At 35.3% G+C, this 26,381-nt stretch overlaps 2 protein-coding genes across 6 annotated transcripts; one reads left to right on the top strand and one right to left on the bottom strand.

Moving 5' to 3' along the window:
• The first annotated feature begins 564 nt into the window (after positions 1–564).
• LOC7464525 (MAG2-interacting protein 2) lies at positions 565–12,493 on the top strand. Of its 5 annotated transcripts, XM_052447296.1 has the most exons (13): positions 565–784; positions 869–1,082; positions 1,191–1,401; positions 1,492–1,697; positions 2,413–3,394; positions 3,910–4,883; positions 5,295–5,383; positions 5,664–6,023; positions 6,640–7,876; positions 8,039–8,304; positions 8,399–11,221; positions 11,572–11,640; positions 11,747–12,493. In XM_052447296.1, exons 1-11 carry the CDS (start codon positions 695–697, stop codon positions 11,012–11,014), a joined length of 7,245 nt encoding a protein of 2,414 aa, XP_052303256.1. In that variant the 5' UTR covers positions 565–694; the 3' UTR covers positions 11,015–11,221; positions 11,572–11,640; positions 11,747–12,493. The 5 variants fall into 5 exon arrangements, with proteins under 5 accessions (XP_052303256.1, XP_052303255.1, XP_024441803.2 ...); XM_052447295.1 differs by lacking the exon at positions 11,572–11,640; XM_024586035.2 differs by having other exon boundaries at positions 8,399–11,640.
• A 3,054-nt stretch (positions 12,494–15,547) lies between these two features.
• LOC7475163 (scarecrow-like protein 18) lies at positions 15,548–17,225 on the bottom strand. The gene has a single exon (XM_002321348.3). It carries the CDS (start codon positions 16,974–16,976, stop codon positions 15,672–15,674), a length of 1,305 nt encoding a protein of 434 aa, XP_002321384.1. The 5' UTR covers positions 16,977–17,225; the 3' UTR covers positions 15,548–15,671.
• Between the last annotated feature and the right edge of the window lie 9,156 nt (positions 17,226–26,381).

The raw sequence follows: 26,381 nt of genomic DNA, 5'->3' as shown, positions 1-26,381 counted from the left end.
AAAAATTGGAGACAAATTTTTTATTTTAGAAAATTATGGTGATAATGTTCCTCTACGCCATGACTTGGTTATAATATGTTATAATTTGAATTATTTGGTTTTTAATTTATGATAATTTGGTTTTTGTTTTGGTTAGGTTTGGAATCTGAACGAACTGAAATTTTTTTTTTCATAATTTTTTTTTTAAAAATGTTTTGGTGTTCATATTTCCTTTTTTTTTTTATAAATTTGATTTGGTTTGGTTTTTAAAAATTAAATTAAATAATTTGGATTTTAATTAACATATATATCAACTAAAGGAATACCAACAACACCTCATTCATTCCAGACTATCAATTACCGAATTAAATTTTAAAATAATATAAAAAAACTTTACAGTTAGCAATATGTGGAATCCAGCAATTAATTCCACTCCATCAATGGATATATTATATTATTTGGAAAATTCATATTTCCGAAAAACAATTAAATTCATAATTGGATACCAAGCCCAACAATGATGCTACAAGTAAAGCAAAAACGCCGAAAGTTATTACAAATGGGCTTTAAACGCCCAGTCCTTCCTAATTAGCAATGGGCCTTTCTCTTCAAGTTTAGAGAAAGAAGAAGAAGAAGGAAGCATCACCACCCTCCTTCCTTCTGCCGTTTGTTTCTCCGTCTTGTCACACAGAAACGGCGTCGTCTACCATCGTCAATGGCGGAAGACGAAGTGCTTTACGAGACACGTCTTCATGTCTCCAGACCTTACACTCCTAATTACCCTCCTCCTCAACACTCCAACAAGGTCTCTCGATCTCTCTCTCCGCTTTAATCTCTACTTCTTAATCACAATTAACGTATTGATTCGTGTTTTCTGTGAACAATTCAGGTTAACCGGGTCGGTTTTTTGTCGATAATCAAAGATAAATGGAGTGATTACAGAAATTACAATTCTAATAATTCAAGATTAGCGACAAGAATTAAGAGGAATTTGTCGCTGTTTATATCTCCGAGAGGTGAATATGTTGCTGTTGCAAGTGCAAATCAAATTACGATTTTGTCCAAAGAGAATGAGTATCAGCAACCTCACGGCATTTTCACCTGTAAGACTTTAATTCTACTTACGTTTTAAATTACAAGTTCAGATCCTTAATAAGTTTTTTATTCTTATTTTTTTTATTCTGTTGATTTGTTTCTGGATTTTATGTCAGGTAGCAGTGGTTGTGTGTTTACGTGCGGGGTTTGGTCGGAAACTCATGGTGTTTTAGGAGTTGTTGATGATAGTGATACGGTTTATTTTATCAAAGTGAATGGGGAAGAGATTACGAGAATTAGTAGACGGCTGTTAAAAGTGAGTTCGTCAATAGCAGGGTTGATTCCGCAGGATGATGATGATAAGGATGCGCAGCGGAGGTCTTGTTTGTAAGTGTTCATGTATTTGTGTGTTGATCATTTGTAAAGTTAAGTGATTTTGATGGATGATTAATTGGTTGAAAAGTTTTTCCGGTGTAGTTTTGTTATTATCACAGCAGATGGATGTCTTCGTCAAATTGAGATTGGCAAAGAGCCAAGTGCTTCTGTTTCAAATAGTGAGGTGAAGTTGCCGGGGAAGTTTCCTAAGGATATTTTCTGCTTTGACTATAGTTCGGAATGTTTGTTGCTTGTTGCTGTTGGTAGTGCAGTTGGCCTCTCGGAATCAACTGGTGGAAATTCTGCTGGTATGTTTTAGTAATCTTTTGTTCTCATTGCGGTACTTTAGAGTTTGAATTTATAGAGAGGTTTGTGTAATTGATGTAATATGATTCAATAAATGTACATTTGACTTGATAGACACCAGAATGCAATGATTTCTCTAGTTTCTGAACAATATCAGAATTTTGAATATCAATTTATCTTATTTTTCTAACCTTCATGTAGCGGGATGCTTGTCAACTCGTTTAATCTCTTATAATTTTTTTTTGAATTATACTGAGTTTAAATTTCCAACTATATTCTATATATGCAAGTACCAAAGCACGTTATTGTTTGTAGCCTGACTTGCATTCCTCAAGGGAAGATCTTAGGTTTTAGTCCTGCTAAGCAGATGATTACTTCAATTTTCAGATTTAAATCCTTGTGTCTAGCCCATACATATGGATACTCACACAGGGTATTGAGATTCTCCATTTTTTTCTTTACTCTCTGGAGCATACTAAAATTGGAAAGGAAAAAATTAATAAAGAAGTAATATTCTAATTGATATTTTGGTTCATGAAATTGTAATGCAATTCGCACAGGCAAAAATGTAGATGGTGAAATTAAAGATGTACAAGACCACCTCAGGCAGCTTGGAAAGTCATTTTTTTGGAAAGTCATTTTTTTAACTTTCTTTTCCGTTTTAAATTAAATCACATCACACGGTTTTTGAATTTATATTCTAATATTTTTTTTCAGGATCTTGCATTCTTTCTCTTTGGTGTAGAAGTCAAAACTTTGATTTGGAACCATTGTTTTCTATTCAGTTTGAAGGCTTATACTCCAAATCAAAAGATGCCATACTAGCATGTCCAAAGGTGCTAATTTCACCACTTGGCAAGTTTGTCGCCACTTTAGATATATCAGGATGCTTGCACATTTTCAAGATGGATAAAGAAAGCCGTTCACTTTTGATCTTTGCCGGTGAAGAGAAATTAGGTTCACAAGGAACCAGTAACTTAACAAACGGACAGAATGAGCTTTTAAGTGATGTTGTGGATTTTACTTGGTGGTCTGACCACATCATGACTATTGCAAAACGTGGCGGCACTGTGACCATGCTTGATATTGTTACTGGCTTAAAGTTTCAAGAGGACGACCATCTATATTCAATTATTGTTTTGGATAGAATACAGCAGTTTCAAGGACACATATTTGTTTTAGATAGCAAAATCCCATCTAATCATAGTAGAGAATCAGGTGATGTGCACAATGTAGAGCAGATCATGGGAGGCAGAAGTGATCAATTTGATGTTTCCCAGTTGCACTGGAGTCTGATCTCACTTTCAAAGATATCTGTTCCTGAAATGTACCATATCTTAATTAGTAGTCTTAAATATCAAGCTGCCTTGGACTTTGCCAATCGTCATGGCTTGGACAGAGATGAAGTTTTGAAATCTCAGTGGTTGCACTCTGGCCAAGGAAAAGATGATATAAATATGTTTTTGTCCAAAATAAAGGATCACAGTTTTGTCATTTCTGAATGTGTTGATAAGGTTGGACCAACAGAAGATGCTGTAAAAGCTTTACTTTCATATGGGCTGCATGTAACTGATCAGTTCTGTTTTTCAGAGTCAAAATCTGATAAAGGGAGCCAGATCTGGGATTTTCGTATCGCTAGACTTCAGCTGTTGCAATTCAGGGACAGGCTAGAGACCTATATGGGGATAAACATGGGCAGGTATTATGTTCTCTGGAAACTCAATACCTTTCTCCCCTCATGGTTTGCAAATAATAATAAGATAGAATGTGGCATCAGATCTGGACAACCATTTTGATATATTTTATGAACCTTTACTTGTGAAACAGGCTAAATACCTTGGTGCACATGCATGCTACACAAGTTCCTACAGATGTTGTAGATAAAAAGACATCCTACTATTCTTTCTTAGATATTGAAGCTGTTTCTATAAGCTACAAGCAGAAAAATCTCATGCAAATCTCATATTGTTGTTTAATTTGGATATTTGAAGATGTTAAATCTACATATATGATTTGATTCTTTTCTTTCATATGTGAAAAGCTTTGGTACAATGATTTTATAATGCTATGGGTTTTATTATTCTGCTGTTGTTATTTTTATCATTGCTGGAAGTTTCTTATGTCATTAAAGAAATATTGCATAAAGTATTCTGGAATTACTTTTAAATTATTAGTTGTATTGACTGACTGCATATTGACTTAGTCTTTGTGCAGGTTTTCTGTACAGGAATATAGCAAATTCCGTGTTATACTTGTTAGTGAAGTTGCCACAGCACTTGCTGAAAGTGGGAAAATCGGTGCCCTAAACCTCCTCTTCAAGCGTCATCCGTATTCGCTATCTCCTTCAATGTTGAAAATATTAGCTGCTATTCCTGAAACTGTTCCTGTTCAAACCTATGGGCAGCTTCTTCCTGGGAGATCTCCACCCCCAAGAATTGCTCTTAGGGAAGAAGATTGGGTAGAATGTGAGGAGATGGTAAACTCTATCAACAGGCCACCGGAGAATCATGAGATTGGCATCCAGCTCCGAACTGAGCCCATTGTCAAACTGTGCCTCGGCTATCTTTGGCCATCATCTAGTGAACTTTCTGAGTGGTACAGGTGTAGAGCTAGAGATATTGATAGCTGTAGTGGCCAGCTTGACAACTGTCTCTTCTTGATTGATTTTGCTTGCCGCAAAGGCATCTCTGAGTTACAGAAGTTTCATGAAGATATTCTATACTTGCACCAGCTCATATATTCAGATGAAAATGATGCTGACACATGTTCCAATATGAGCCTTATCTCCTGGGAACAATTATCTGATTATGAAAAATTCAGAATGATGCTTAAGGGAGTGAAAGAGGAAAATGTGGTAAAAAAACTGCATGATAGGGCAATTCCATTTATGCAAAATAGGTTTCACAACATCCCTTTTACTAAAGATCAGGATATAGATGGGCATTTTCCCTCATTTCACATGGACGATTCATTTCTGGTTAAATGGCTGAAGGAAATTGCTTCGGAGAATAAACTGGACATATGCTTGATGGTTATTGAGGAAGGATGCAGGGAATTGCATGATAATGGTTTCTTCAAGGACGAGATCGAAGCTGTAGATTGTGCTTTGCAGTGCATTTATTTGTGCACTGTTACAGATAGATGGAGTATAATGGCTGCCTTATTGACAAAGCTCCCACAGAAGCAAGGTAAAGTCTGTGTAATACATATAGATTCTTATTAACCCAAAGATGTAGTTATGCAACTTCCAACTTGACATGGGAATTTGCTAAGAAGATACAGATCATTCCAATTAAGTTCTGCTCTCAAGTTTGGGTTGCTTTTAATTTCAGAAGTTGTGGTAACATGGGTTTTCTTTATTGCTTTTCCTGGATCTGGAACTATACTTTTCTTTTTAAGTTCCCCTTGTATATTCAAGAGTCTTGCCTTTAATGACTATTATATTCTGCTGAAGACTGAGATGTATAGAAAGATCAAAATACACAAACAAATGGCATATGCATTTATGTGTGCATTTTTATTATTGAGATTGTTCGGCTATCTTTGATTTTGGAATTATCAATGATAAAAAAATAATCGATAGTATTTCACCTTAACAGATGTTGGAATATCTATTGAGGGCCTTGAGAAACGACTAAAACTTGCTGAAGGTCATATTGAAGCAGGGAGGCTTTTGGCATTGTATCAGGTTTGTCATTTGTTTTCTATGGCCCATGCTTCTTTTGATCTGGGAATTCATTTCAAGCATCAAATAATGGAATCATTAGATATATGTTTCTATTCAGGCATCTTCACTCTCTAACATGCTCTTTACTGTAATTTTGTGGAACAATAATGATAAAGAATTTTTTTCGAGGCTTTCAGCATTCTAAAAGTGAGACTGCAATGCAGATTGTGTGGTCTAGAGCCATTAACTGCTCTTGTAATTTGTTCGCGCTAATGTGATAGCAATGAATTGTTTGTTTCAGGTTCCAAAGCCAATGAAGTTTTTCCTGGAAGCTCATGCAGATGAAAAAGGTGTAAAACAGATTCTTCGTCTTATACTCTCAAAATTTGTTCGGAGACAGCCAGGTCGATCAGATAATGATTGGGCAAACATGTGGCGTGATGTGCAATGCTTGCGAGAGAAGGCTTTTCCTTTCCTTGACCCAGAGTATATGCTTGTGGAATTCTGTAGAGGAATGCTGAAAGCTGGGAAATTTTCTCTTGCAAGAAATTATCTGAAAGGTACAAGTTCTGTAGCCTTAGCATCAGAGAAAGCAGAAAATCTTGTTATTCAAGCAGCACGGGAGTACTTCTTCTCGGCTTCAAGTCTCTCTTGCTCTGAAGTAAGCACACATGTTAAGCTTTGTTATGGCTTGAGATATCTGGCAATAATTTGATATGTTTTCTCTTTATATATCCATCATAAATCCACTCGTTCTGAATTTGAATATTTATTTAGTATGCCATGTTTTGTTTTGCTTGGAATTGTTGGAAAGGCACTCTTGTATGACAGCAGTTATTTTTTATTAGATATCTCTGCAACTGTGAAAATCTTTTGGTTTATTGTTCATTATATATCAAAAAATGAATTTTCTAGCTATTAACATGTCATATCTTTTTGGTGTGCCTATTTTCACGATGCTATAACACACTTATGGAATAAGTAATGGTAACATATGTTATAGTTTTTCTAAATTTTTTTACAAGCAACATTATAATATACAGTAATGTTTTCATCATTGTTATGGGGTGCTATTGAGGTATATATACTATTACAAATTTAAATATTTATATATAAACATATTAAAAAAAAGCTCTGTAAATTCTTTTATTATCGCTATTGTATGGTAGTAATTCTGGCTTATTTAGATTTATATTCTACAGCTGACATTGATTCGTTTGTCAAATGGCTATCTTCCTGTATAAATTGATTGATTATGTTTCTGCAACTTGTTTCAGATCTGGAAGGCCAAGGAATGCCTTAATTTATTTCCAAATAGTAGAAATGTTCAGACAGAGGCTGATTTAATTGATGCTCTCACTGTTAAACTTCCCTACCTTGGAGTGACTCTACTACCTATGCAGTTCAGGCAAATAAAGGATCCTATGGAGATCATCAAAATGGCAATCACTAGCCAAGCTGGAGCTTATCTACATGTTGATGAACTCATTGAGGTTGCCAAACTTCTTGGGTTGAACTCTTCAGATGATATATCTACTGTTCAGGAAGCTATTGCTAGAGAAGCTGCAGTTGCAGGTGATCTGCAATTGGCATTTGATCTCTGCCTTGTTCTTGCCAAAAAAGGGCATGGTCCTGTTTGGGATCTATGTGCTGCAATAGCAAGGGGTCCTGCCCTTGAAAATATTGATATAGGCTCTCGAAAGCAGCTGCTAGGTTTTGCTTTGAGTCATTGTGACGAGGAATCTATTGGTGAGTTGCTTCATGCGTGGAAAGATCTTGATATGCAAGGCCAGTGTGAGAATTTGTCTATCTTGACTGGGACAATTCCGTCCAGCTTCTCAGATCAAGGTTCCTCCATTACATCACTCCCAGCTCATGGAATAGAAGAAATAGTTGACCTCAAAGATTGCTCTGAACTGGTTGGAGGAGCAGGCAGTGGAGATCAAGAAATTTGTTTCAGTAACATTAAAAACACACTTTCTTTTGTTACTAAAAACTGGCATGTGGATAGTGGAACTGATCTGGAATCTTTTTTGCGGGAAAATGGAAAACTTCTATCTTTTGCCACTATTCAACTCCCATGGCTGCTTGAATTAAGTAAGAAAGCAGAAAATGGTAAGAAATTTTCCAACTTTATTCCTGGAAAGCATTATGTCAGCATAAGAACAGAAGCTGGGGTAACTATCCTGTCCTGGCTGGCAAGAAATGGTTTTGCTCCCAGAGATGATGTTATTGCCTCTCTGGCAAAATCAATCATAGAACCACCTGCTACTGAAGAGGAAGACATCACAGGGTGCTCTTTCTTATTGAATCTCGTGGATGCCTTTAGTGGAGTAGAAATAATAGAAGAGCAGCTAAAGATGCGGGAGAATTACCAAGAAATTTGTAGCATCATGAATGTGGGAATGACATACAGTTTATTACATAACTCTGGAGTTGAGTGCAAGGGTCCGGCTCAGAGGAGAGAGCTGCTGCTGAGGAAGTTTAAAGAGAAGCACAAACTACCTAGTTCAGGTGATTGGATTTAGTCCTTTACATGACTTGAAAAATCTACTTGGCATACAATTTCAATATGACCCTATTTATAATATCATCTCTTAATAAAATAACACTAAATGTTATTTCCAGTGCAATGATGGTATTTCTCCTGTTTGTTGTTTTGCCTATTGAATGCAGATGAAATGACCAAAATGGATGAAGTACAGTCCACGTTTTGGAGGGAATGGAAGTTCAAATTAGAAGAAAAAAGACGCGTAGCAGAACGATCTAGAGAGTTGGAGAAAATCATTCCTGGAGTTGAAACTGGGCGTTTTCTGTCTGGTGACCTTGACTACATCAAGAGTGCTATTTTCTCCTTGATTGAATCAGTAAAGTTGGAAAAGAAGCACATTATAAGGGACGTGTTAAAATTGGTCGATGCCTATGGATTAAATCACACTGAGGTATTTTAGTGTGTCTGTAAATATCTTTATGCTTGGAGGAGACATCTACTTGCTCTCTTGACTTGTTATACAACGTATTTTCTCTGTTCTGCAGGTGCTACAATGGCATCTAAATTATTTTCTTGTTTCTGAGGTTTGGACTGATGATGATATTAAGGCTGAAATTTCAGAGGTCAAGGAAGAAATAGTTGGCTGTGGTTCTGAAACCATCAAAACTATCTCCTTGGTTGTATACCCTGCAATTGATGGGTGCAACAAGATACGCCTTGCTTGTATATATGGCCTCCTCTCTGATTGCTACTTGCAGCTGGAAGAAACCAAAGAATCATTGTCAACAGCTCATCCAAATTCATCAAATTTGTCTGCTCTTGAATTAGCTCATTTGTACAAGGTGTTTGAGCAAGAATGTCAAAGGGTTTCCTTTATTAATAACCTAAACTTTAAGAATGTTGCTGGATTAGATGGTTTAAATTTGCAGTCTTTCCGAAATGAAGTCTTTTCACATGTTGATGAATTTAGCGTGGAAGCCTTGGCAAAAATGGTACAAGCATTGGTCAGTATCTACACTGATTCAGTACCGGAAGGTCTCATACTGTGGCCAGATGTCTACAAACATTATGTGATGAGTTTATTGATGAATTTGGAAAATAGAGTTAGAACAGAGTTTGATGTCAGAAATGCTGAAAAGTTTCAGGACTTTATGAGTCGACTGGAGCAAACCTATGATTTTTGTAGAACATATATCAGGCTTTTGGCACTTTCAGATTCTTTAGATATTATGAAGCAATACTTCACAGTGATTATACCACTGCATGATTCTCATGAGAGTATACCAGATAACTCAAAATGGCAGGATTGCCTCATCATTCTCTTGAACTTTTGGCTTAAATTGAGCGAAGAAATGCAGGAAATGGCATTAAATGAGAGGTCAGTTGGAAAATTCAGGTTTGATCCAGAGTTCTTATCTAGTGGTCTGAAGGTTTTTATGAGGATGATGATGGAGGACAGTGTTTCACCAAGTCAGGTCTGGGGCACCTTAATTGGTTATGCAAGTTGTGGTTTAATTGGTGATTTTTCTGTTGAGATACCAATTTTCTGCAGATCTATGTTATATGCTTGTTGCGGGTTTGGAGCCATTTCAGAAGTATTCTTGGAAGCAATGTCGAAGTGTGCCATCAGTTCAGCTCCAACTGCTGACAATGAATCCCTGGATCTTCCTCATCTCTATATAAATATGTTGGAGCCGATTCTAAGAGATTTGGTTGGTGGATCCCATGACCACCAGAATTTGTATCAATTTTTGTCATCTCTGAGTAAGTTGGAAGGTCAAATAGAGGATTTGCAGAGAGTCAGGCATGCAGTTTGGGAAAGAATGGCCCAATTCTCTAATAATTTGGAGCTCCCTAGCCATGTTCGAGTTTATGTTCTAGAGATTATGCAGTTCATAACAGGTAGAAACATTAAGGGCTTCCCTACAGAGCTAGAATCTAATCTATTATCATGGGAAGGATGGGATGGGTTGATCTCTACCAGTAAAAAGAGTGAGACTTCTGCAAATCAGGGGTTGCCTGATCATATAGATACTTCTAGCAGGTTTACAAGTACACTGGTTGCCCTCAAATCATCTCAGCTTGCATCCTCCATATCCCCTAGGATAGAAATTACCCCTGATGATCTCGTGAATATTGAGACTGCAGTCTCTTGCTTCTTGAAGTTGTGTGCATCTTCCTGTACAGAACCTCATTTTGATGCATTGATAGGCATTTTAGAAGAGTGGGAAGGTTTTTTTGTAACGGCAAAAGATGAAGTAGATACCACAGAAGCAGAAAATTGCTGGAGTAATGATGGCTGGGATGAAGGATGGGAAAGCTTTCAGGACGAAGAAGCTCCTGAGAAAGAGAAGACAGAGAATTCTAATCATGTTCATCCTTTACATGTTTGTTGGATGGAAATTATCAAAAAGCTCATCGGGTTGTCCCAGTTTAAGGATGTGTCAAGGCTGATTGATCGATCTCTTTCAAAAACTTATGGAATATTGCTTGATGAAGATGATGCTAGGAGCTTGAGCCAGGCTGTACTTGAGAAGGATTCTTTTATGGCTCTAAAAATGGTGCTTCTTCTGCCTTATGAAGCAATACAGTTGCAGTGTTTGGATGTAGTTGAAGACAAGCTGAAACAAGGAGGGATTTCGGACTTGGCTGGCAGGGACCATGAGTTCTTAATGCTCGTGTTATCTTCTGGGGTTATCTCAACTATAATCGCCAAACCCTCTTACAGCACCACTTTCTCTTATCTCTGCTATTTGGTTGGGAATTTCTCACGCCAGAGTCAGGAAGCTCAGTCATCAACAATCATGAACAAGGGAACAAATGAACATGTAAACACAGAGAAAGACGTGTTATTACTTTTCAGAAGAATCATGTTCCCCTGCTTCATTTCAGAGCTTGTGAAGGGCGATCAGCAGATCCTAGCAGGATTTCTCATTACCAAATTTATGCACACAAATCCTTCTCTCAGTCTCATTAACATCACAGAGGCTAGTCTTAGTAGGTACTTGGAGAGGCAGCTCCATGCACTGCAGCAAGCTGACTTTTCTGCCGAGGAGATAATTTCCTGCGAAATGTTTAAGAATACAGTCTCCAGATTGACTATCAAGTTGCAAGATCTGATCCAGTCTGCATTGCCATTGATTTCTAGCAATGCTAGATGATAGGCTTGTTAGAAGATTTTCATGTCAGAATAGCAGTTGTATAAACTATCTTATGAACTCTTCATTTTTGCCCCTGAAGGGGGGTAGAGAGGGTTTGATTTTAAAAAACCCATCTAGATCACAACACACGTGTGTGCATTGTTCCTTCCCTGGTTTTGTAAAAGAAGATAGGGTTAGCCTGGTTCTTCGGTCCACTGGCCTTTCCCAGTAAGATTTTTCAATTTTGCAACCTGGAATCGCTTGAACTTTTTTATTTTGTGTTTCAACTGTAGGATATTTTTGAACCTGTTTTTTCCATCAATATCTCTCTTTCCTGATTAGTTCTTAGTTAGGTTATTTAGTTCTTAAGGAGATATATAAAGACCTGAATTGGATTGGTGTATTCATGAGAATTTTAGATAGACTATTATTTGTCTAAGCAAATATGTTTAACCATTAAATGTATTGGAAAGCCTACTGCTACATATAACATTCATTTATAGTCTTTTGGTTTGAAATGTTTCCATGGCCTTTTCCTTCAACTGTGTTTATTATGTTGAGTTTCTTTTCTTGGGCAGTATGGGAGAGCTGGAAAATTATCTGGTTTGAAAGAGTAATAATCTATTTTGTTTGTGATAAAGGACAATGTGAGCTTGAACCCTTTTCTTTTGTGGATAATCTATATTTCTATGCTGATAAATGTCATTTTTTGAGGAAATAAACTTATTTGTTTTTCCCTTGAATGTTTTGCAGGTACCAATCCTCCCAGGTGATGCTTATGCCATCAACAATGCCTTGTCGGCTGAGGGTGCAGCTGATGATTATGAAACCTGTCTCAAACTTTTGGTTCATACTGGCGTGGTAGATAAATCTTCATTGAGTGGACTCCCAAAGTTTGATCGGATGCTTATCGGCACGGTCTGGATGGGCATGTAGCTTCTGTTTTCCCTAGACATCCACTCCTCAAGGAAAATCAGGAATGGGTTACATCAGTCTCTCCAAAACCACCTCCAGAGAGAATCACCTTTACTTTCCCTGTGATCAATTCTTCTGAACATATTGCACTTGTGTGTGGCGCTGGTAAAGCTGGGGTGGTGGAATCAGCAGTGGGAAATAATCAGAATTCTGATGCAAATGATTCAAAGCTGCAGGATTGCATGTCTTAGCTGATGATTTCATCCCGTCCAAGTATATACTATATAGAACTAGCAGCATGTTTGTTTTCTCCTGTGTGGTTGATGATCAACAATGGATCGTGCCTTCAGAATACAGAGATTCGCCTCCCAGTCCTCAACCTTCCTGCCTGTGGAGTTCTCAGGGGCGATAATATCTTGTCAGCTTTTCCAAAGTTTACACACCCACACCCACACCCTTTTCTGTCATAAATCTCTAATGATTGTTTTAGCTTAATTGTTGTTTGATAATTACCAACACCCTTAATATACATAGCTTTTGATAAAAACTTTTTATCAAAATAATAATATTTTTTAAATTCATCAATGTTGATTTGGCCATGTTTTACTAAGTTAATTGAATTACAAGTTGATCAATATTTAGTTTCATCAGGTCAATTTTGGGTTCAAAGTAAACCTCTAATCTAATTTAGATTTTGAATCATGGATTTCTTAGATTTGAATTATAGATTAAATTGGACTTACCCTTTGGACCAACCATGATTCCCATTCGTTTACCCTTTCAAAGCCCAAAGACGTACAGGTTGTCTTCTTAACCATTCACGACTTCTCTGTAACCCGTAACTTAGCCAAGCTCACTACTAAATTTCATCTCTGGCATCATGCCATAAGTATGCCTCATTTGCGTCGTCAAATATTTGCAGGGCTTTCTTCTACAATGGAAATAAACCTTTTCTCTCTTTTGTTTTGGAGTTTCATTGGGCTGCACTAAACAAAAACTTACCCATCCGAGGGCTGTACTACTCTTCAAGTATTTTAATTAACATTAGGACATGGTGTGTGTGTTAGATTATTTGAAATTTAAGTTTGATTCTGTGGTCTTCTGTCCGTTTGTCAACAACAATTTCAGTACTTCTCATTGATTTAATTAATGCGATCCAGCTTTACCACTTCAATTACTTTAGTTATTATTTGTGTCCTTTCATATTATATCCAATTTAGAGTGATGCTGAGAGATTTCTTACGTAAATATACCTATAGTTGAAGGACAACATGCATGCTAGCTTTCCGACATGTTGTGCCCAAGTACAAGAGATCTTGAGCCGAAATGAATGGCTAACTACTCATGTCAAGAAATATTGACGACAGAGGAGAGGAGGATAGGGATATAAGCTCTCCCTTTCGTGTGTACAACGTATACCCTATGATTCATATGCTTATTATGAAAAGAAGCTAGATATTTGGATTTTATATTAGCCATATAATTTCTAATAAGGATTAGGGTTTCGGTGTAGGAATTTTATACAAAAAAATACCTAGCTTAATTTTTCTGTACGAATTTGATAATTAAGTTTAAATATTGTAATTTTAAAGTTTGTGAAATTCTAAGCTCTTCTTTTCCATTATGCGCGGCGTAAACTCATCACATATTTACACGATCCTCAATAAACTTGTATTCCATGTATGTATTAGTTGGCTCATTTTCTCCTTGCATTAAAATATCTTTAATTAGTTTGAGCTTGCATACGAGTCACCCTTCCTGGAAAATGCTCTGAGAAAAAGATGACAGCTGCTTCCATTCCATCTACAAAGCTGATCATCTCACCAAATACTCGCTTGTTTTAAGTGTTACTATTGAACCATGATCCTGCTTAAATACCCACACAGTTCTGTCAAAAACTCATCATTCACCTTAGCATTCATCATATTTGTGTGTGTGTGTGTGTGTGTGTGTGTGTGATGAATGGTCGTTGTTCCCTTACATATTGTGTTGGTTCCTGTTGATGACGCCTCGCTAATTAATTGGCTTGAATTCTTATTGCATGAGTTGATATGGAATTGTACCAAAGGGACAATGATACTGCAGACAAGTTCAGAAACAAATCTTAGACATTAATTTGTTGTCACTGCTACTTTGTTTTGGGAATTATTGTTCTTATTTCTTGTTTATAATATAATTTCTAAAAGCATTATATACTGTCATGGAAATAGTCAGTAGGCAACCATCATTTTTTATTTTTTTTATTTTTTTTATCAAGCAACATATGAATCGATGTGGATTTCAGTTTTGATTTTTTTTTATTAGTCCCTTGCAATTTAAATAAAAGTTAAGGTCCTAACTCTCACTTCTTCTCAATTCAACATAGTATAAAATTATTGAATACATATATATATATGAATAGTTGCTTATTGGTGACCAAGAGTCAGACTATCTAGGAGAGTTAGAAAGAGACCTAGTATACATGAGTTGCTTATTGCTTATAGTGTAAATAGTACTCTTGCATGTATGATCAAATGCCAGATGAGTTAGTAGTGATGATAGAAATAGGAAAAGCAGAGGGCAGCAGCAGCAGCAGCACGGCAGGAGATTACGTCTCCATGGGTGCACCAACCCTAGCTAGCGGTAGCTAAGGCGCCGTATAACATGTCTTTGGCTTGAACACGCAAACTAAGATTTTAGATTTTTCCATGCTAGCTAGTGACCATCTTATCAGTGTCAGCTATCAGAGAGGAACCATTAGTAAGCTGCTAAAAGCTTATCGTGCCATCTTTCTTCTGTTTTTGTTTTTTTATATGGAGATTGTGATAAATTACAAGACCAAGAAACCACAAGACCATCTTTCTTCTACCTTCTCCTAATTAATTCTCTAATAAATTACAGCCCTTCCCTCCCTGGCATCATCATGCCAATGGCCATGCAAAGAGGTGCATGTTTAGAAAATATGGGAGAATTTTAAATATAGTGCAGGCTTAGTTTTCATGTGTTGCATGCATGGCATTAGAGGAGGCAAGGTATAGGCAAGAAAAAGGTTTATTTTGGTAACTTCGATGATTTTGTTGCTGGGGAGACAAAGGGCAGATATTAGGGTACCGATTAATGGTGCGAGAATGAAAGACAGCAATAGGAATATACGGGTAACTTGGTGCTAAAAACAAGAAGAAAACCCTAGTTCAAGCTCATGTTCATCCATCCCCTCGGTCTAAAAAGTTGAAACCACAGCTACCTAGCTAGATAGCTAGCTATATTCAACAAGACAAAGGAATTTCGGGAAACAATTGCGGGCTCTTCTCTCGTCATTTGCTTGCAAATTAGTAAAACTGATCAAGCATCACCATGGATAGAGCTTATGTATATTCCAATTAAGTAAAGCTAGCATTATTAATTATCATTAAAGATTGCAACATATATAACAACCTCAACATTGCACTAATATTTAATTAATTAGCAGACAAACAAGATAATCTTCTGAGAAAATGCTGCTAAATGCTTTGAGACTGCTTAATTTGTCAGTGGAAACTGACTGTCACCTTCCTCGATATATAATATTGATGCTGTGTTCATGATAAATACAAAACATCGATCGTTCTAGCTGAATTAATTAATTAAGAAACAAAGAAATTAAAAAGTTTACTCCTGATCTAAATAGAAGACAGATAATTATTACTATATTCATATAGGATCAGAACTAGCATTGATCATGTATAAGAGGAGACATTAATGATTAATTAGAAGAAGGCTATTGATATTTTAGCATGCATGCTAGCTAGTGCCAGGAAGAGATAGAGAAGAGGGAATGATTCTGCCAACCTAAGAAGAAAGAATTTTTGAGAATCTGAAGCTGATAACCCTCTGAAGGATAATGGAGCCTTAGCAAGAGCTTGGCCTGCGAAAGTGCAAAGGGACTCAATGGAACTTTGTTAAACCCTACACTCTTCAGCATCATTTCCCAAGTCTCAAACTTCTGGTGCCTTTCTCTTCTTCCTTCTCCCTCTGCTGCTACTATGTCCAATATCTCTCTCCCAAACCATATCTGCTCAACTGCCAGTCTCTCCCTGTTGTTTGGTGGGAGGGTTGCCTCTAGGGAGTCAAAGAGAGCTTTGTAGTGATCCAAGGCCTCCAGGAATCTCTGCAAGAAGAGAGGCTGGTTGTGGTTGGCTTCCCTTTCAGCAACAGTCACCACCTTAGGGTTCAAGGCCTTGATTTTATGGAGAAAAAGGAGGAGTTCGCGAGAATCATCCTTAAGGAACCTGTGAAGATACAACACGCAGTTCACGGCTAGGGCTTCATCTGGGAGAAGAGTAATTGCTGAAGGGAGATAGAGGGCAAGAGTGGTAGGGTCATTGTTGAGAAGAAGAAGAGGATGGAATTGGAACCTGAGGCCCAAGGACTGAGCAAATTTCAAAAGGCGGTCTCCAGTCCTGTGTAGAATGTTCAAATCATGTCCAGTTCCAGTGATTCGAAGCATAGGAGGAGGATGGAGAGTGTTGTTGGGTCGATCAGCTAAAGCTTGCATCAATGGAGGCCATTGCACCCCATGCATGATATCAAAGTCTATGATGTGAATGGCTTGCTGCCCTCCTTGTACGGCTTCCAAGATAGCCTGATTGGCTGTTAGATGGCTGAATCTTATGAATGGGGTGATCTGATTCAAGGACAAATAGCAAGACCGAAGAGTCTCCTGATCCGAATCATAGCTGTTCAACATCTTATTATTAGTACCACAAGGAGGAGAAGTATGAACTATGTTGTTGATATTGAAAACATGAGGAGCAGGAGCAGGACTAGTGGGGATGCCATGGCGATCGAGGCGGAGAGAAAGGGCTCGAACGAATTGATAAACCAACCTCTCAATAGAGTCACCATAAGGAGAAGAGTTGGAGGACAAAATGGAGAGGAGGCGTTTCGCGGCTGAGTAGTCAGATTGAGTGATGAGGTCTGCACAAGTGACTAGCAATTGACGCAATTGAAATGCTGTTTGTGGCCGCGGAATCTCTTCTTCTTGACCTTGAACATGGGAAGTAGATGAACTCATGAGCTGTGACTGTGACTGCAACTGTGAGCCAAGCATAGTGATCTATGCTAGAATCCAGCTGGTGACCTGCCTTGGCCGAAGCTTAAAATGCATCAGGTCAAGGGTTCTTTCACAGCTGGTAAAAAAAAGAAAAAAGATTTATCAAACAGTGAACCGTAAAATGTAGCTTGTGCTGAGCTTGGTGTGAAAAAGGGAAATTAATTAATGGCGACAGAAACCAGCAGTCGGTCGTGGGTTGACATGGGCAGCAGGAGAGATGAAAACCAATCAAATACATTCGTCTGCCTCTACCTGCTACTGCTGCAGCAGAAGCTGCACGTCCCATAGCTCATCTTGCTCCAAGCTAGCAAGATACTCCGGTAATTAATTAATTCTGTGTGTAAAGGTGCATGCACTAATTAGACGTCGACTGTTCTTTCTAGCCACCTCTTTCTTAATTAGGTGGATCAATTCTAAGGATAGACGATGTAATTAAAAATATTTTTTTTCTCCTTTTTAATTCTATGAGTTACCAATATAAGAACAATATTTTAAAAATAATATTAAGAAGAATTAGTCTTAATTGACACAGGATTATTAAAAAAGATATTATCTGCAGATATTAAAATAAAATAAAAAAATAATTAGGTGGACCTCTCTAAGTAAATGTCATGTTACAGGTAGGTAGACGTGGTACGACGTACGATCCTGAAAGAACAGTGAATCCCATCAATCTTTGTGTTGTGTTGCAGACTTTGGAATTTGCTCAGGGCCCGGGAAATTATATAATTATTATATATGGAATGTGTTTGATGAGTGTTTTTTGGCCGGTAGTTTTTGCCTTTTTTTAACAAAAAAAATTGCTATTTATTTTAAAAACTGTTAAATTAATATTTTTATCCATGTTTTTGTTTTTTTTAAATGAATTTGATATGAAACTAAAAATATAAAAAAATCATTTTAATATATTTTTAATTAAAAAAACACATCCAATGTTAAGCTAGATTCCTTTAATGAATTGAAAATTTCATAATGAGTGTTGATTTGAAAATCTTTCTTATTTAAGCTAAAGCAGTGATATATATATATATATATATATATATAAACAAGTGAAGAAATTCTTACAAGTAATCAAGTTGTTTCTAATACTAAAAATAGTGGATTGAGATGTAGTTTTGAGTTGATTCTTTATTTTATCTTGTTAAATAAAAGTAACGAGTTTTTTATATACAGAATTTTATCTTATTTTTAGTGTTGAAAGTATTCATCTTTAAATAAATATCAAATAAAAAACACGCAAGTAGTGAAACTTAGATTATGATGTTACTGATATATTATATTGTAATTAGACTTGTTTCAATTTTTTTTTCTTTTAGTTTTTTTTTAAATTTATTGTGTTTTTTCTGGCTATTATCTAAATAATTATTTCATTAATAAATCAATTGATTATTATAAAACAAATAAGGTAATTCTTATTTCAATACCCTCGATTCTTTTTTCGTGAAGAAAAATGAATATAGATTTACATGGTCGTGCTGGGTTATTTTCCCTGGTTTAGCCAACGTCATATATGCACGAGAGAGAGCTTTCAAAATTGCAATTATCAGTAAAAATTAACAAATATTTGACGATCCATGCCATAGCATGGATTACTAGCTAGCCACTGTTGGGATTATGAGAGTTGCACAGTGCTGGATCATCCCTTCAAACTCATGGTCAACTACTTTTTAACATCTTCATGCAGCTACTCTTTTAGAGCGTGTTTGACAGTGTGGTTGCGGGTGCTTTTCAAATAACTTTTCGTGTCAAAATACATATTAATGATATTTTTTTTATTTTTTAAAAATTATTTTTGACATCAGTACATCAAAACGATCCAAAACGTACAAACCATATTAAATTTTAACAAACAAAAAAAAATTCAAATTTTTTGGGAACGCGGGTTGAACCGCGTTCCCAAACACTTCTTTAGTCTTTGATTTCTTTCCAATTAGTAGGATGATAAGTTATTATTAAAGATAAAGCAAATATTGTAAATTATATAAAAAATGGTTATGTAAAATTACAGTCTTTATATATATACATTACAAAAGAGGTTAGAATCCATGATCTTTAATTAAACTATGAAACAGAAGCGTAAACAAACGCTATCATCAAGGATTCCAAGTTTAGATTATCATAATTTTAAAAATTATTTAATTTTTATTATTTAAACTTATTTTTTATATCGAATTATGTTACAAATTTAGGTTTAAAAAAGCTATAATTTATAAATTTTTTAATCTGTTTCTATAAACTTCAATAGTAAAAAAAGGAATACTAAATTCATCACTCTTTGTTAACATGGTACACCATGTTAATAATAATTTATTTGAAAATGTAATAAATGTTGTTTTTTAAAAATATTATTTATTCAAAATATATATTAAAATAATATTTTTTATTTTTAATATTAATATATCAAAAATAATTTAAAAAAATAATTTTAAACAAAAATTTTAAAAACTTTTGAGAAACCAGTTTCAACAGTACTCCACTACCCTTCGTGAGGGTGCAAAAGGAATTAATGTTGGATGATCCAAACTTAATACATCCAAGATTGCAATAATTACAAGTGGGCCGAGGTAGAGAGCATCAATAGTCTTGTATGATTACAAATAAGTGAGTATTGACAGAAATAGAAAAAGCAGAGTTCAGCAGCAGCAGCAGGAGGAGGAGGGTAACGTCTGAATCAGATTGAAAGCTATATATTATATAAAAAATAAAGGGAATGATTTGATTCTATCTATCACTATTCAGGGCTTGCAAATGCAATGGCATGCCATGCGTGCACTAACCCTAGCTAGCTAGATATAGTCATAACTTGAACACGCGAACTAAAAGTTATAGGGACTATCTCATCAGTGTCAGCTATCAAAGAGGAAGCAGCAGCAGCAGCTTGCTGCTGAAAGCTTGTGGTGACAAAACAAAATAAATAAATAACCATGGACGTACAGGATACGACAGAGATCCATCATCCATCCCTAGCTTACAGGAGAGCAGGAGGAGGGTTTTGATCACATGTGTGTGTGTGTGTGTGTGTGTGTGTGTGTGGTTTGCATGGTGTTAGAGGAGGCAAGAAAAAGGTCTATTTAGGGAAGTTCGATGATTTTGTAGTGGTTCAGGGGACAGGGGATAAATATTAGCGCTAATTAATTAACGGTGTTAATCTGGAAGACAGCAGTGGGTATATAGTGAGGAAAACAAGAAGATGCTGCCTGCAATATACTTAAAGTTAGAGATTGTAGGAGATAAGATTTCTGAATATATTAGGAAGTTTAAACAAGAGAGATAACAGCCCTCCTCTTGTATTTATATGTGCAGGATTGTGTACAGTAACAAACATACAATGTATTACACAGACTTATCCTATAAAAGCAAATATGTGAAATAATCCTGTAATTCCTATAAAACTTTTTATAATATACCCCTTCAGGTAGTTGGTGAAGACTCCATATAAAGTTTGGAGTGAAGTTAAGCAAATAAACCACGAGGAAGATGCTTGGTAAGAACAGATAAGTAGCATTTAAATTATCACACCAGAATATAGTCATAGGAGTAAGGAGAAAAAAAAAGATTTGAGAGCAAAGAACGAAGCCATAAAATCTCAGCAGTACTATCTACTAAAGCTTTATATTCTACATCAGTTGAAGACCTAGTCACTGTTCTTTGCTTTCCAAACTTCCATGAGATGGGTGTATTGTCGAGATACACTAAGTAATTGTTAGTGGATTTTCGATTATCAACACTACTAACCCAATTAATATCAGTGAAATCATGCAAAGAGATACGAGTAATATGCAACCCATATAAGGTTGTACCCTTCAGATAACATAAGATATGTTTGATAAGAGACCAAGAACCTTCAGAAGAAGAATACATAAACTGACATATCTTCCTGATAGCATAACAAATATTTGGTCTAGTAAAAATGAGATATTAAAAAGCATCAACAATCTGTCTATACCGTGTAGAATCAAAATATAAAGTACCAGAAGCCAAAGCAAACTTAAAAGAGGAAGAAACATGTGTGTCTACAGGTTTACAGGAAAACATACAACTCTATGAAGGGTATTAAGGTCATATTTATGTTGTGTGAGCATGAATCACATAAAGGTGTGTTTAAATTCAATCCCTAAAAAATAGTGCATAAAGCCTAAGTCCTAAAGTTTAAACTATGAATTCAGCAAGTAAATCAATTGTTTAAACATAACCAGATTGCTCCTAGTAAGCAAAAAGTCATCCATATACATACGTAAGAAAGACATAACATCACCCATAACTAAAATAAACAATGATGTATCAACTTTAGAGGTATAAAAAATGAGAGAAAGAAGGTAATCACTGAGTCTAGTATACCATTCTCCAGAGGTCTATTTTAAGCTATATATAAACTTATAAAGGCGGCAAACATGAAAGGATAGAGTAGTGACTGAAGCCATATGGTTGCTCCATATACACCTCTTCATAAAGGATCTCATTATAGAAGGCATTATAAAAATAAAGTTGATTAATGAACCGACCACGAGAAATAACAATAGTGAGCACTAACCTCATAGTAACAGGTTTAAATACAGGACTGAAAGTTTTTTAAAAGTCAATCCCCTCTTGTTGTGTAAACTCTTTAATAACTAGACGAGCTTTGTATTTTTCAATATTGCCATCTACTCGCCTTTTAATTTTATACACTTAATGATTACCAACAATATTCATTTACGGAAGAAAAGGAACAAGAATCCATGTACCTTTTGAGTGCAAAGCCTGAATCTCATCTTACATGGCCTAATGCCATGCTGAATACTTGGTGGCTTCTTTGAAGGTTAGTGGTTCCCTGTTAAGAGGAGAAGTAATCAAAGAATCTAAAGGCATCGACACATTAAAGTTAGCATGCTTAATTAGGTTGCCATAGACGATGAACTATGAGATGAAATTGGGAAGGTTATGTTGGAGGCACTTGATCACTATTTGAGACACTCTAAAGATTAAAGTTAGAAAGATCAATTACTAGATTTAACCCGAGAGGAGACACAGATGAGGGAGAATCCGGTACTGGACTAGGCTATGGAAGAGGAGACAACACAGGTGAAGGATATGACCCTGATGGAAGAGAAATAGTACTTGGAGAAGCAGAAACTATACCTTGAGAGTGATCAATAAAAGAGGAGAAAATTAGAGATGGATCATCAGGACTATTGCTCACGGGAATAAGTTGTGGAGAGGTATTGTTCATAGGGTTTGTCATAGTTTGATGAGAGATGTAAGTTGTAGATGAGGGACATAGATGAACATGACTATTATGTATGGGAATAGATTATGGAGAAGTGTTGGCTTTGGGGTTTGATTTAGGTCAATAGGAAATGTAATCCGTAAGTGATAGAAAAGATGTCAAGATTGATAGAGATGTTATCATAGATGATAAAGGGAATTATATTGTCTGTTCATAATATGCGAAGGTAAACACATTTTCATGGAACCAAACATGTCGTGCAATATATATGCGATTGGAAGACAAATCAAGAAATCTATAACCCAAGTGAGAGGCACTATAACCAAGAAACACACAAGGAGCAGGACAAAAATCTAACTTGTATCTATTATAGGGACGAAGCAATGGAAAAAACAAACACTTGAAAATATGAAGAAAACTATAATCAGGAGAAGACTTAAACAAGCTTTCAAATGGTGTGCGACCATTCAAAAAAAACAATTGGCATGTGATTAATTTGATAGCCAGCCGTTTTAAAGGCATAACTCTAAAACTAAGCAATAATTTAATATTTCTTTATAATTTTTGGACGTTTTTAATATGTTATCACTTAAAGCATAAAAAAAATACTTGAAGAATATCAATACATATATTTTATAAAAGTATTTAGATCACATTACTAAAACTCACACTTAAATATTTTTATAGAACATAGAATATATATATATATATATATATATATATATATATATATATATATATATAAGAAAAAAACATTGAATGTAGGTGAAATTAAGAGTAAATGTTTGGTATTTGGAATTGGGATAATGTGGACACCATAAATGGGTAAATTCTACAAATGTCTTAGATTGGGAATATCCTAAACTAGGCATTTTTTTATGCCAAAGAGGAATATTTTTTTTCGAATCAGTTCAATTGGATGGGAACAATTATGAAACATGAACATAATTTTTTTATTTGCTCATTTAACATTAAAAGTATTATCAGGCTAGCTAGAACGTCAATCAAGACTAAAAACATATTTTTTATATCAGTTTAGTGTATTAAAAAAAATTAATAAATCTTCACGATTTTTTTTTATATAAACAAAATATAGTTAAAACCTAAAAAAGGCAACAGCAACTACCCAAGTGGTTTGCGAAACAAAAACAACAGGAAAAACAACACAACCAGGACATGAAAACATCTTGTGTTTTGGCTATAACCAGGACATTAAATTCAGTACTGAATTTAATGTATGGACTTCCAACAAAAGGAAAGAAATAACTAGAGAGAGGAGAGAAGAAAAGGGAAAGCTATAATGAAGAGAAGATTGAGATTGAAGAGTAGCTGTGGAACAAGATTGATATCCTCGGCAGCAACACGCAAAGCCATAAATGCGTATAAGAGATCAGAGCTGCTTCTCTTCTAAATGTATTGAAGTCTCAAGCCTCAACGCTGCTAGCTGCTCAGGCACCTCCTGTTGTGGCTTTGCTTGTCCCATTAATTAATTTACTCTTGGGATTGATTCCTTTCCTTTCCATTTCATTTCACAGTGAAAGATACTCTCCAATTATAGGCCAGAAATTAATAAATGACCACTACAGAGATATATTTCCTGTAACGTGCATGTATATATCCATGCTAGCTTCAAGCCATGGCTCCATGTGTATTCGCAATATTTAGATATGAAACCTTTCCTTTACTTTCGGTGAATGTTATGCAATCACCCCCTGCTCGCTTATGATCAGTAATGCATATTCCTTTGTTTTTTTAACTTGCAGGGAGACGAGACCATCTCCCATATCGATCCCTTGCCGTAACAAGTCATGATGATCTACAGTTCTACACTACACAAGCAAACTCCCCTCCTCCTACTCTCTTTGTCACAGCCCCACGCACGTGTGCTACCTACCCTATATACCTGTACCCTAGCTAGCTAGCTTGCTTACAAGTTTAGGTTAGCTTCAATTCATGAATTCCTGCTCTCTTTTCTTTCTAAATGGAGTAGTAGTGATTTATTAGGCCTCCCTCCACGAATTCGTGAGTGTTTTGAAGTACAATAGCTTTTGTTTTCTTGGTGTAATATAAAAATATATTACCTTGCACATGGAAATACTTTGTGACGCACATCTCAACAACGCTCCCAAAGCACATCAACATTGCTGGAACCCTAGTAGCATATATCAAGAAAATCGAGTCATCGACAATTCTTAGCTCTTGAAGCCATTAGAATCGAGCATCATCAACCTTGATAACGCTGATGCTCATGTTTTTGAGCAAAGAAGCCAATTTTAAAGATGGCCCAGATTGCCTTGATATATGCTTACAAGGTTGCACCTGTACAGATGGGTGGAGAGCATGTTGAGATCTGTGTCTCAATACAACTCCATATGCAGGGGTCTGGAATTTTGGAAAAATAAAAATATATACATCACCTTCACCAAATCAGTGCTTCTTGTGAGTTGCAAGAGAAAACTTGCATGAAATAACTACTTACTAGTTGGTTTCAAGATAAATTTTTTGCTTGTGAAAAGAAGATGAGTTAACTAGATATACGTATTGAATATTTTCCGATCATATTTGTAATTGATAAATTTAGAGAGGGAGAAAAAAAAATAGGCACAAATAGTCTCTAAATTACAACTAAAATTTAATCTGGTCCCTTTCATATTTTGTTTTTTCTATTCACACCCCCGAGTACATTTAAGTTAAATATATAGCCTTCTGAAATCTAAATTTTAATTGAGTAGTCGACCGAAATGCTTTCCTCTATACACAACAGATAACATTTCTCCATATTTCTTTGCCATCTAGGCTGTTCATAATATATATAATCGACTATTATTAAGAAAAAAAATAATTCCATATGGATATAGTAATGTTCAACCTTATTATTTATATAATATCTATCCTATACTAGGAGAAATTGATAATTGAAGCATGTCATATTTCAGTTTTCATTGTTTCTATATTATGATTCCATTTTTAAAATCCTTGAGGATGAAATGCCATCGATGGTATATATATTTTTATACCTAGACACCATGTTTTATAAATTCAATTGAATCAACTAAGTTTTATAATAAACGTACTCAATGACGTTCCTTGAAACAAAAGGGGTTTTCAAATTTGGACCATATATGCAGCCAGAAGAAAAATCTCATGATGCTCAACATTTTTTTTATATAATAATATTCGAGGTAATATATCATGTAATAAGGCTAGTTTCAAAATAAGATAACTATCGTCAAATAATTATTTCAATATAAAAATTTAAGTCGTTAGGTGAAGTCATAAGAATAATTTTATTTTATTGTCTGACACATTTCCTTAAGTGAAAACAAATTAGACTTAAAATTTATATAAGCTCATACTATCTTATGTTTAAATATTCTTATTAATTAAAATAGAGGTGGTGAGATTTGAACTTATAATTACTTAATTAATAAGATTTTAATATCATATTAAAAAATCATTTCATCTAAAATCTTAAACTTTTAAATTGAAATGATTCTTTAATAACTGTTAGAGAATAATATAAATCATATCCTGGGACCTCACCTAACAGTTTAAGCTATTGAGTTGAGATGGTTCTTTGACATGGTATCAGAGCCTTGATGACCAAGCGGTCACGAGTTCGAATCTCACCATCCCTATTTATTTGATAAAAAATTAAGTATAAGGTAATGTGGGCCTGTGTAAGTTTCACGCCTAAAGGGTTTTCACTTGAGGGGATGTATTAGAGAATAATATAAATCATATTCTAAAACCCCATCTAATAGCTTAAATTATTGAATTGAGATGATTCTTTGACAATAACTATCAAGAAAGTTTACAAACATATATACATGTACACAAACAGAGGAGTTTAAAAGAAACTAGAATACAAGCCCACAGATAAAAACAGAAGAGACAAAAAGAACCCGCAAAAGCCAGTGACAAGAGGATGCAAGAAAGGGTATGGAATCAAGGCTTCTGTGCTATTGCGGAAATTTCAAGATTCAATAGCACATCTTCTGACATGTACAACAAAGAATAAATAAGATAATATGGTACAACATTATTACAAAAAATATCTCACATTGAATGAATATAAAAATATTACAAAAATAAAAATGGACCATCAACCATATATAAAGCTTATTATATAATTTATTTAATTATCAAATTCAATACAATACCAAAAAAAGAAAACAAGACAAAATGGGTGAAGA

Source organism: Populus trichocarpa, chromosome 15 (assembly GCF_000002775.5).
Source record: "Populus trichocarpa isolate Nisqually-1 chromosome 15, P.trichocarpa_v4.1, whole genome shotgun sequence".
Lineage (NCBI taxonomy): Eukaryota > Viridiplantae > Streptophyta > Magnoliopsida > Malpighiales > Salicaceae > Populus > Populus trichocarpa.
This window is presented reverse-complemented; position numbering and strand designations above follow the sequence as displayed.